The sequence below is a fragment of the Canis lupus genome, chromosome 3 (genome assembly GCF_003254725.2).
Source record: "Canis lupus dingo isolate Sandy chromosome 3, ASM325472v2, whole genome shotgun sequence".
In the NCBI taxonomy this organism is placed as follows: domain Eukaryota; kingdom Metazoa; phylum Chordata; class Mammalia; order Carnivora; family Canidae; genus Canis; species Canis lupus.
Window position 1 is genome coordinate 80,339,833 of NC_064245.1, and position 12,794 is coordinate 80,352,626.

The 12,794-nt window shown below is 33.3% G+C and overlaps 1 protein-coding gene across 14 annotated transcripts in view; it reads right to left on the minus strand.

Moving 5' to 3' along the window:
* The window catches only part of PCDH7 (protocadherin 7), a 417,486-nt gene that overhangs the window by 184,628 nt on the left and 220,064 nt on the right, over positions 1-12,794 (minus strand). For 4 of the 14 annotated variants that reach the window (XM_049108718.1, XM_049108717.1, XM_035714778.2 and 1 more), the window contains 2 exons: positions 9,575-9,670; positions 4,128-4,832 (listed from right to left, as the gene is read on the minus strand). The exons of 9 other annotated variants lie outside the window; for them this stretch is intronic. In XM_049108718.1, the coding sequence (XP_048964675.1) occupies positions 9,582-9,670 (89 nt within the window). In that variant the 3' untranslated portion in view covers positions 4,128-4,832; positions 9,575-9,581. Of the gene's footprint in view, positions 1-4,127; positions 4,833-9,574; positions 9,671-12,794 lie in introns of those variants that run through there. One more of the 14 variants, XM_035714776.2, reaches the window with a different exon arrangement.

The following is a 12,794-nucleotide window of genomic DNA, read 5'->3' on the forward strand; positions in this document are numbered from 1 at the left end:
AATTTGTGCTAAATAAAAAGGAAACTCTTAATTATTTAAAGTAAAAGAGATAAATAACCACTTAATAAAATAGATAAAGGTACACATTTTTAGCACCGTAAACTATTTCAGATAAACAACAACTTCATTTGTAGCTTCTCCAAGAGTTTCACTGTCAACAAAGTAAATCCTTAGGTGCCAGGGTCCTAAGCATTAGAGCAACCCACAAACACTTGAAAATTGATTTAATGCCACTAGAGTTCTGGAACAATAAATATATATTTTTCCCTTATAAATACATTATTCATACAACTACAGGACACATGCTTTCATGACAGAGTAAACTCTGTAACACTTAGCAGTAGTAATTTGTGCTTTTTTCTTTTCCCAAAAATGCTCTGGCAATGAGTAGTTACAAGGTTTATTCTATTTTTTTAAGAATGTAACTCATACAATAAGACAGAATAATTTATATCTCTGACATTTGGACTGTACGAGAGCCCTGAAAATAGTTCATCATTTTAATTACGAATGGTGCTGTATATATCACATATTTCCTTAGAGAAAACCACTTTGAAATCTCACAGTTATTTATAATAAATCCTTGGTATATAAAAAAAGAATCCCATATTACAAAAACGCTCGCTTTAGTGGCCCTCAATTTATGAGTAAAATTCAAAAAACATAGTCATTCTCATTACTGAATCTCATGAACAAACTGCAATTGGAGGTAAAAGCAGAATGTATATGAAGGCATCATTGCAATGCCTGAATAAATGACATATTTGGAAAATGTGATATTTATACCACATTGTAGATGATTCATTACTTTCTTACACTTTCTGAACCACTAATTTTACTAATCTAATGCTTTGAGCTTCACACTCTTGAAACAGTAAGCAGGCTTTTTTATCCCCTAAAAAAAAGCAAACAAACGTTTAAATAATTGATATCTTTTTGAAGTAGTGTTCACTCCGAAGGATTACATTAAAATAAAATGGTGAGCATATATAACTTTGCTTGGAAAGATATATTATTATATACCTAGTAAAATACTTTCATGGTTTATCTGTTCATTATACTTTTTCTTTCTTAAAAATGTATTCTTAAATTAGTAGTAAAATAATTAATTACCTTCTTTGGCCAGTCATTATTTTAGAGATAGTGATGATTTTTTATACAAAAATATTGATATACTTTTTCTTGATTAAATGAGATAAACATAATTCTCTCTTAAAAAACAGAAAAAAATGCTATAGTCATTAAAAGTACTATGATAGCTCATAATCATTTATTCAATTGTAAACGATTTCACTTGCAGATGGAACTAGTTTATTTTGTTAAAATATTATTAGAACTTTAAAATGCTTGGCCAAAATTACATAATTTTTTTTTCTCTCATAACGTATAACAAACTCTTCTGAAAACTGAATCAGGCTTGTTAAATGGAATATTACTCAGCCATAAAAAACAAAATGGGATCTTAACCATTTGCAATGACATGGACAGAGCTAGAGAGTATTATGCTAAGCGAAACATGTCAGTCAGAGACAGACAAATACAACATGATTTCAGTCATCTGTAGATTGAAGAAACAAAACAACTGAGCCAAGGGGGGAAAAAAAGAGACGCAATCCAAGAAACAGACTCAACTACAGAAAACAAGCCGATGGTTACCAGAGGGGAGGTGGGTGGGGGGATGAGTGAAATAGGTGATGAGGATTAAGGAGGGGACATGTTGTGATGAGCACCAGGTGCAGTAGGGACGTGCTGAATCACTACGTTGCACGCCTGAAACTAATACTACACTGTATCTTAACTAATTGAAATTTAAATAAAAAAAAAATAAAAGAGGCTTGTTAAAAGGAGGCTTTTGTACATAAAATACATTTCACTTTCTAAATTTTCATTATTTTTTAAATCCAAAATAATGAATTGTAGCTTTAAATATCCATGGTTGTATTTCTTTTTTGATATATAGTACCTTGATACCACTATTAAGGCAACGTGGATGGTCATAAATAGAGTCCATGTATTTTATAGATATTCGATATGTTGTTATGTTTATATAACACTCACATATCCAAGACATATATTCTGGAAATGTGAAAAAGAGCCTTTCTGCCCAGTGAACCATAAAGCCATTGAAGAAGGATCCTTGGGCAGGTCTGACAGGGTACTAGAAATTTCCTTCCTCCTTCACTTAGGATTTGTTCCACGCACATGTAGTTTGTGCTGCTGAATCTTAATCTGCCTCCTCCTCTCCTTACTTTCTTATAAAAATATCTTCTACCTATCACAGTTCAGCATGTTTTTAGTATCTGAGGCATAACCACATTTTTTTTTAAGTTCAATTGTTGGAAAACATAACCAAATGATTTGATTCTTGCTTCTTTTCTCACTCCTACTGAAGCCAAAAATATTTGGATATTCTCCTCTCACCTAATGCAATCCAGCAGAGTTTGCAGTAAAGCAAATTAGTATGTTATCTGAAAGTTACTTTTCTGTTGATTTCTGTGATAAAATTAGACTTTAGTCTTTCAGAAGAAAATGTCTTCTAGATATACTGGAAGATACTATGCAAAACCTTTTAAATTCACATATTTAAAGACTTATATAATGTATGCCTTTTTGATAACCAGCTCAGAAATAAGGAGAAAAGTCACTGATAGTATGGTGACTTGTTGGGAAAAGCTTTAAAATAAATAATCTAGGGTCTGATCCTGGAGACCCTGGATCGAGTCCTGTGTCAGGCTCCCTGCGTGGAGCCTGCTTCTCCCTCTGCCTATGTCTCTGCATCTCTCTCTCTCTCTCTCGTTCTGTGTGTCTCTCATGAATAAATGAATAAAATCTTAAAAAATAAAAATAAATAAAATAAAATAAAATAAAATAAAATAAATAAATATTCTAAAACACCTTTGTAAAGCCATCAGACCTCCCAATCTCATTTTCTTGTTCTTGTTATAAATACAGAAATCAGGGATCCCTGGGTGGCTCAGTGGTTTAACACCTGCCTCTGGCCCAGGGCATGATCCTGGAGGCCCAGTATCGATTCCTACATCGGGCTCCCCACATGGAGCCTGCTTCTCCCTCTGCCTGTGTCTATGCCTCTCTTTCTCTCTTTCAATGTGTCTCTCTTGAATAAATAAATGAAATCTTAAAAAAAATACAGAAATAGTAAAACTAGCATAATGATTACATTTTTAATTATCTCACAAGATTGGCACAATTTCAAAATTAGATCTACATTTTTTGTTATTTTAAAAATATTCATTCACATTTGCTGTATTACTTGAACACACTGATTTATCATGGTGCTAGCTATGCTCAACAATGATCACAAAAAATTAAATCCTGTGCAATCTGCATATGGTGTGTAAGAATATCCCCCTCCCCTGTCAATTAGCTAATATCACATTACAATCAGCTAATGTGGCTGTTAACAATTCTCTTTATAATCAGATGTTGTATTTATTTAATTGATGCCTGTTGTCCTGATTAGAGTGGACAGGCAAGCTTAAATAACGATAGTTGAATTTGGTTAATGCTTATGATCGGAAATCTTTGGTAACTTGCTCTGCTTTATTGACTATAAACTCTGGGGATGTTGCATTTTGTGGTGTCTCCAGCCACAATATTGTGGTGATAAGATCATATTATGCAGCTCCTGACTTTAAGTTGGAATATATTTTTGACCGGGTTCACTTCTGGCAAAAGTTGTTAGTCGATTACAAAGAATGTTTGTCATGTCAAGCTTTACAAAAGGATGCCAACTTCCATGCCCCTCCAGGAACACAGCAGGCTACACTACCTAGTGTTTTTCTGTTTCTTATAAATAAAATTGTGTGTTTGCTTTCCTATTTCATCCTGCTGATTCAAGATAAGTAGTGCATCTAAGGACACAAAAGAAAGTGTCAAGTCACTAAGATCTATACTTTTAAGCAAGCTATTGCAATAAATTTGGTTGCCTCCATACTGGAATTCAGGAAACCTGGATCACAGCTCTCTCACTAACTGAATGACCTTGAAAAGTTACTTAGTTTTGGATTTCACAATGAGGAATTTTCAGAGTCTATTCCAGATAAAATAATTTATGATTCTATGTGAATGCTTTATGTTCCACACCTTAATAAATTGAAAACAACAAATCATGAGATTACTTTTGCAAGCTGTCTTTATTACAATTTTTATTATAGCCAGTTACATTGCAATAAGGAAACAGCATCCACAATAACGATAGAAGGTAGAGTCTCTGGATACAAAAGAAGTGATGGTTCCACAAATAAAAATTAGTGACTTTCTCTCCAGAATACTAGCACTGGCAAGATAAAAGCACTTCTCTAGGACACTACGGGCATTGGCTGAAATTACAATGAGTTGTACTGAAAATTCTCAATCATCAACTCCAGTGAAATCTTTGAGACTCATGTTACTAAGTTCCAGGACAAAGTTATCAGTATTATTACGTCTGATGATTATCATGTAATCACAGACCATTAGCATTGGAATTCATTTTGTCTAATTTGCTATCTTATGAATGAGTTCCTTTAATAATGGTTTTGAGAGGTTAAACATGCGACCTAAGTTTCAACATCCTTAGTGATACAGATTTCAGAACACGGACTATTCTATGGAGCGGATTTTATTATTTCATAAGGTAATAAATTTCATCCTTATATGGAAGCAATTTTCTCCCATTGAAGCCTACTGGCATTCTTTCCACCCTCAAAAATCACGAAGGTTGAGTTCAATCCTTTGTCTCTTTTTTGCATTAAAGTCCTTCAATGATCTCAAGTGGTGGTCCTCTCTTCAACCTGTCTTCCTTAGAACACCAAACATTTTCTTGGATTCGTCTATTTTTAAAAGCACAATTATCAGAATCATTCTCCAGAGAAAGCTCCAGAAAGAAATAAGTCAGAATATGTTAACCTTAAATATTACATCCCTGATTTAACTTGGTCATTGTATTTTACAGATGAGCAAACTGTATCTTTGGGAGGTGATATATAGTTTATTGGCAAATCTAGAACAAAACTCTAATTTCTAAAAATTTCTTGTCTCCCATATTCTGTAGAAAGTTGGAACTTACTTTAAAAACAAGCTAGTCAAATTCCTCATTTTAGTGAAGTACATGAGGTCTTGAGAGGTTAAGTGATTAATTCGAATATCCTGCATTTCACTCTCCTCTTTCTAAAATACTAGAAGACAGAGTGAAAGATATTAAATTGGACATGTTGCACATAGAATACAATCTTCAATAGCAGCGATAGACAAAGCAGATAGAGGTTTTCTGTTCTTGAGAATATTGCTTAAGAATCTTACATATAATCAAATAACCCAAGGATATTGCTTTGGGAATTGAATCTAAGAAAAGCAGAATGAAGGGCATATATTCATACAATTTACAAAGCAACATTTAGTATTAAAGAGAAAGACTTTATATGTAGGCACCGGAGCTTCTGAGAATATAAAGTCAAACGTTATAATTACCATATGGAAAATGTTCAAAGATTATATAGGTTCATAATATATGAAGCACATCTGAAAATGGAAATCTTGGGTAGGGTCAGGGAAAAGCCATGTGGCATAAAAAATATTCTCTGCCAGCAAATTAATTAAATTTCCAGGTTCTAGTAAAGGCCATATATTCTGTGTAGGCACTCACTGAAAGTCAGATGTGCAGGGCCTCTGAGAGACTGCCATAATCTACTCATAAATAGAACTCACCAAGGAACATTGACAGCAGTTTGGCATTAAGGAACACTACATAAATGAAAAATTTACTTTGCAGTAACTTTTATTAGGGAAAGTCCATATCTGACAGGGAGTCCTTTATACATCTTTCAATCTTATTTTGTTCTACTTTGACCTCTGTGTAACCTATTGTTACATGTTAGCACATGTTATTAGTCAATAAAATCAACAATTTTTGTTGTTTTGTTTTGATTTTGTTTTATTTGTCTTTTACCTCTACTGATCCACTTATATTATTATCCACTTAGGGATTTTTTTGTGTGGGGGGGACAAATTTATTAGAATGCGGGACAGGTTTTTCAGGTTTTCTATCTCAGGCATCAACCAATATATATTCAATTAAGAATAAAAAGACTAAAAAAAAAAAAAAGAATAAAAAGACTGAAAAGTCTTTTACCTTCATCAAATGTTATTTTTCAAATATTAATTCATTTTCCTATCTTTTTCCAGCCCTTTTTATACATAGTGGTATTTATTTTATTTTCATACAATACTATACACTATCCAAGCCTTTATTAATGTAAAAATTCAGGTCAAAGCCATATGGTGTTTTAAACTGCACCTCTCTCTTTTTTTTTTTTCTGAAGGTATTTAGAGGGATTTTCTAGGCTCTTCAAATTGACCAAATATGAGAATCTAAACTGTGGGTGCCTATCCTGAATTCCTTGTTTTATAAAAAAAAAAAAAAAAAAAAAAAAAAAAAGTATTTGCACTAAATGAATGCTGAAAGGATTTGCAACCTAGTAACATAGAGCAATTAGATGAACTGGGGCTTTAATCTAGGAAATAATATATAAAGAGACACTATATATGTAGACACTCTAACTGAGGACCTGTCTGAATTTATGTCTTGGAAATACTTTCATTTGGAAAAGGAATATAACTTATTATGTGTTTTCCCAAGGAGGAAATCCAGGATAAATGGATTCAAGTTACAGGAAGACAGACTTTGACTGAAAATAAGAAAAAGCTGAGAAGTTAAAGATGTCCCAAGATAGAGTGAGCTACCTCTGGATTTTGTGTCACTGGAATTATTAAAGCAGAGATGAGTGATCCTTACAATGGTGTTAAGGGATGCATGCACAATCTAAGGCTAGACTGGTTGACCATAATCTCTCTTAAACGCCCATGAATTCAGCAAACACTTATTCTATGTTCTAGGCACTCCACATTAAAAGAAAAGAAAAAAAGATAGAACAATATTCACAGAACTAATAGATTGATATTAATTCCATGATTATCTTGTTAGAAAGTATGGTGAGGAAGGATATTTTGACTTGTATTCTAATTTTCTATCAAGCTTTGACTCAACTGTATTCTCTAGGCACAATCTTTTTAGTTCTAAATACTCCAAGCTAAGGTTGAAACCCTTATCTTGCTCCCAAAAGCACTAGAAAAAAGTGCTATAAGTATACAGTGTTCCCAAATCAATGTATCTTAACTTGCTCTTTTTCTTTCCAGCACTTTTACTTCAAAGGATTTTCTAAGGATGAAGGAAATACAAATTCATAAATAAAGGTCTTTTTCTCTTCCTGCATTGATTTTGTTTTCCCTCCTAGTTTGATTTCATATTTTTTAAAGTTCTCTCAATGTCTGTGGTTTTCAATGATATGTGTTCTTCAATTTTTTATTGCTTTTCAATTTTTTCATTTTTCCAGAATCTTGTGGTTTATTTTTTCTCAAATTTTTTTTCCTTCATGATTAATCCTCTAAATCTCATATATATTTTAATCTTTACTTTTTTTTCTTTTCCTTTTCTGGTAAACTGATAAGGTGCTTACCTATATGATATGTATTTCTTTCATTTTCCTATAATGTAAAAAAGAATTTTTCTGGTTACCTTTCCACAAAATCTTAGAATGTGTTGGTTGATTTTTTTTTTCTTTCCATATGAGATACAAGTATATCTACACTTCTTATCTCTAGATTTGGTAAATTTTATAACATTTAAATTAGCTTTTTCCTGCATTTGCAATTGTTTAATATTACTTGGTTTTTAATTATAGGTCCCAAATTTGGAAGAAAATAATGAATTACATTGTATAATATATTTCTTACAATACATTGTGAGTAATCTGTGAGGCTAACAATGGTCAAGAGGCACATACTAAGGGAAATAAAAACAGAGTTGAGGGAAGTATGGATGAGGGGAAGCATCCATATGCAGGTAAAAAGGCTGACTGTTTTATAAACATTCACTCATTTGTCCAATATTTAGTGAGTAGCAAACACTGTGGACAAGAAGAGTTTAGAAAAGATAAGATGAAATCATTGCCCTTTAGTAATTCAAGAGTCAAGTGTGAATTAGAGCCGCAGCTTTGCATGGCAGGAATCAGGAGAAATTACAGAAGGTACATCCCACTTCCGTCAATTCTGAGTGATCCTGACCACATTCGATTTCTCCGAGCCTCATTTTTTTTTCTATTAGATATGGACAATGATAATAACATCTAACTCTATGTTCCTTTGTGCAGATAAATTAAGAAAATGGAGATTAAACTCATCAACATGATGCCTGACACACATTAAACTCTCAGCCCATGTCTGATATTACTGTTGTGAGTTTTCCAAACAGACCTGGGAAAAAGGCCCTCCAGATGGAGAGACCCAGTTATGTGAAGGCCTGTGGACATGAAAGACAACACCATGTATAAAATAGGATTATGAAGGACAGCCAATGACTTCAGAGCTTTATCCAAAAAGAGACTATACATTCTTGAATGAAGATTAATGGCTCAGCCTCCAGTGGCAAAGGGTCTCATTGGTAAAAAGTGCTCGTAAATAAAAATGGTTTGTTTTGTTTACTGACACAAACAAGTCTTAATTATGCTACCACTTTAAAGAACATCACAAATAATGGTGCCACAAATGCACACCTAGAGACACCCTTACTATCTTAGAGCGTCTGCCAATAATTTTCCTAGCCCAAAGGTAGTGTTCTAGTCACATGTCTCAAAAATCTGAGAGAGTCACAAAAGTGTAACGCAGAACCTGACACATCCCCAAAACAAGCCCCTGCAGGAGCTAGAAGGACCAGTTCTTCTAGTGAAAAAGGAAATCAAGAAGGTAGGTGTTTCCCTGTGATGAATAAGTGTTTATATTTTATAGGTTATGACTCTGCTGGAGTTTGCGCCCTGAGGGACCTAGCTCCTTTCAAACTACAGCAACCTGAACAGAGGTAATCCTGAGACTGCTAGAGGAAACCGTTGCCTTCATCTCCTTCAAATGCCACCAGCTAGGTTGACAATTTTTTTTTTTTTCAGAAAGCGATTAGAATACATTTGGCTCTCACATCTGAATGACATGGCTTTGTGGGGCTTTTAGACTTATTTGATCTGGCTTATATCTCATTTTCTATAAGCAAATGAGTAAGCATCATTCATGTGCATGTGATTTTGCGCAATGCCTTCAAAAATCCAAATGTGATAATAATTGAATTCTGAGTTAAAATTCACACAACATTCTCATTTTGTACTTTTTAAAGGTATGTTACCTAACAATTGTTTGTAGAAGGTTGAAAGTAGCATACACATACCAGTTCCTTTTCTTTCCTAGATAATCAGTTGAGGAAACTGTGTAACACCTTTCTCTGAAAACTGTATCATCAATTCTGCTGTAGTCTTTACATTAAAAAAAAAAAAATTCTAGCTGTGCAGGGAATTCTGAAATGCATAGTATGCCGAAATGGGTAAAGATATATATATACTCAAGTTTTATAAATCCTCCACATCGGTAGACCCTGTGTAGTGTATAAATGCATCTTCTGAATGTCAAAGAGTCAGACTCTTAATGAAGAGTGCAGAAGAGGGGCAGCGGTACTGCTTCATGAGAACCACCATACCTGTTGATTAATGGAGAGGCCTTAACAGCACTCTTCTTCCATGCGTCTTGCCATGAGGAAAGGGGAGGAAGGGAAAGGTAGTGATGGCAGCAACACCTGGGGAAGGGAGACGGGGAAAGATGTGAAGGGAAAATCAGCAGCCCCTACACAATGGTGACCATCCATAGATCTGGCCAATAAAACAATTTCCAAAAACCCTGAGCTCGGTTTCTTTCTTGCCTTTTTAAAAAAATCCAGATGCATTTCAAACATAATTTATGCAAATTAGGTATTTCGGAAGTTGTCAATACAAACATTCTTACAACAAGAATCATCCAAATCTAGGGACACAGGGAGCTGCTACACATAATAAGCTACTATCTTGGGGCACCTGAGTGCTCAGTGGTTGAGCATCTGCCTTGGCTCAGGTAATGACCCCAGGGTCCTAGAATCAAGTCCTGCATCGGGTTCCCTGCAGGGAGCCTGCTTCTCCCTCTGCCTATGTCTCTGCCTCTCTCTCTGTGTCTCTCATGAATACATAAATTTTAAAAAATCATAAAAATGAGCTACTATCTTATTCACATTGGGATATACAGGTGTAGGCATAGATTTTTTTTAACAATATATTTAAGAAAAAACTATGTAGGATAAACAATACCAAATATATACGTATTTTGCCCCCCTCCACAACAGGATTATTACCATTTTCTTGTTCTTTCTCTACCTCCTTGCTATATAATTGGCTCATGATACACTATTCCTTTTTATATTCTCTTAAGGGTATGTAGCTCTGATATCAAAACAACTTTCACTTGGTAAGTTAATAAAAAAGAATTAAATGTAATAGATTTAGAAAGAGATCAAAGTAATCAAACTTGCAAAAAAGCTCATGTTCTAATTATATGTTCCCAAGACATGATTTAATCTAGATTATATGTAAATTCTGAAGAGTGAATATATAGAAATGTATAAAAAGAAACAGAATGAAAATGTTTAATAGTTGATAACAGTATATGATCTGAATCTTAATGATCAACTGCTTTAATAATATCAATATATGAGAGGATAGCACACCTAAATACCAAACACTGCTACCTGATTTTGCTCTTAAGTATATATTTTTGAAGAAATTTTTAGCTTTGTATATTTAGATTTAGATATAAATTACATAGGAAAAATGATGGTTTGCACTACCTAGAGAAGCTTATAAAGCTTATAAAAGTGGAAATAAACTTATAAAATATATGTATATTTTATGAGGAAAAGAAGAGGTATGCCACTGTTTGGGGGATGCTGATAACAGGGGAGACTGCGTGTGTAGGGGCAAGGGTATAAGGGGAATCTCTGTATCTTTCTCTCAATTTTCTGAGCCAAACTCCTTTAAAAATTAAGTCTTAATAAAAAATAGTAAATAAATAAATATTGGAAAATGTTTAAAAATAAGTGGGAATTAATTTTTAAAACATCTGACCCCTCATGCAATATGTTTCTCAGTGTATTATTTATGGACAGGCTGGGACATTCTTGAATTTTTGTTTAAAGACAGGGATTTTTGTGAATACATGTTTGCATTCTGAATGTGATTCTACCCTTTAATCCTGATGTTTAGGAATGCAGCTATCACAACGATCTTTGGGGTTAGAAGCATGATAATCCTTTTGGTCTTGTCTTAATCTTGTTTAGACAAGATGTCTCAAATTTTTCCAATTTCTCAATTCCTCTGGTCTTTGACACACTGCTTACTATTAGCCATCATCTCTGTTTAAAATAACATGACCCACCTAATGCTTAGGCAACAGTATTAGTCAGCCCTTGAGAAATTTAGAAACTAATTGGTTATCATAAGAGATTAGGATCAAACAATTCTAAAGGCATATGAAGTCTAGGCCTGTTGAGATAAAAAGAAAGGCAATTCAAAGTAGAAAACTTAATTTTTATCTGATACGATTAAACGTGATATTTTATAGCTTTTTATTTTTTATTTTGTATTTAATATTTAAAATATTATTACACATAATATTTTAAAATTTAAATCCCCCTTTAAAATTAAAACCTACATATTCCAGTAATATCAAAGTAAAAAAAAATAAACCTAATTATTCCTATATTTAAATATTCCTGAGTGAGCATTTTGGGATCAATATTTTGTCTTTGGAAGAATCACATGTGGGAATTTTGCAAGACAGAAGGATAAAGATCTACATGCTCTTAATTTGGGACAAGATTCTTGCATCCAGCATGAAATACAGTATTTTTTTTTTCTTTTTTGTATATGGCTCCCCAATATCCTAAGGATTTTATATATAGTAAATTCTTCCTTTGACCTTAAGAAGGGTAGATTGTTATGATATTTGAATATCATAAATTTATTTGAAAATTAATACTATATTGTGGGAGAAAAAAAAATAACCAAGGGTATACTTATGAAAAACTTTGGAAAATAAATACACATACATAAGACACAGAAAAATACTAATAATACAATTCATCAAGATGTAACAAGTAATATAAAATGATTTTATAAATAGCTGAGTTTGTAAATAACTGAAACAAAATAGAATAGTCATCAAAAAGATTAAATTAGAATTTTAAAGAGTTATGAATTCATGGAGTGGAGAACAGAACTTTATGGATTAAGAAATATGAAATTAGAACATATTTTTCCTTCAGATGTGAATGGTAAAGGCCAGGATAATAAAATGGTCCCTGGTACTACAGGGGTATATGGTAGGAATCTGCTTATGGACAATGATGTGAGCTAGATTTTCACCTGGATAAAAAGGGGGGGGGGATATAATACATGAAAATGAAAAGCGGATAGATTATTGTTGAACAGCATTGACATTACAGAGTTTGTAATGAATTTGGTTTTCCAAAAGGATAGGAATTCTCTGTCATGTAGATGAAAGGACAATGATATCCTAAAGAAAACTACTGGTCTACCCATTATAAAGTCAGACTCTTCTAATTTCTATTTTTGGAAAAATGCATAATCAAGGTAAAGCTGATATGAAGCTACAGATACTAAAGGTTGTGTGATTGAGTAAAGTAAGCACAGAACACCCAACGTTGAACTGTCACACAGAAGAATAAGGCTCAAGGCTTGCTTCATTTCCCAAAAGATTACAATCTTTCGGTGGGGAACCAAAGGAGGGGTCACACAGTGTAGTGCTTGGAAGTTACAAGAGAAGAGATGAGGGGAGCAGTCTTTGACAAGACACATACTAAGCTTCTTCTCAAC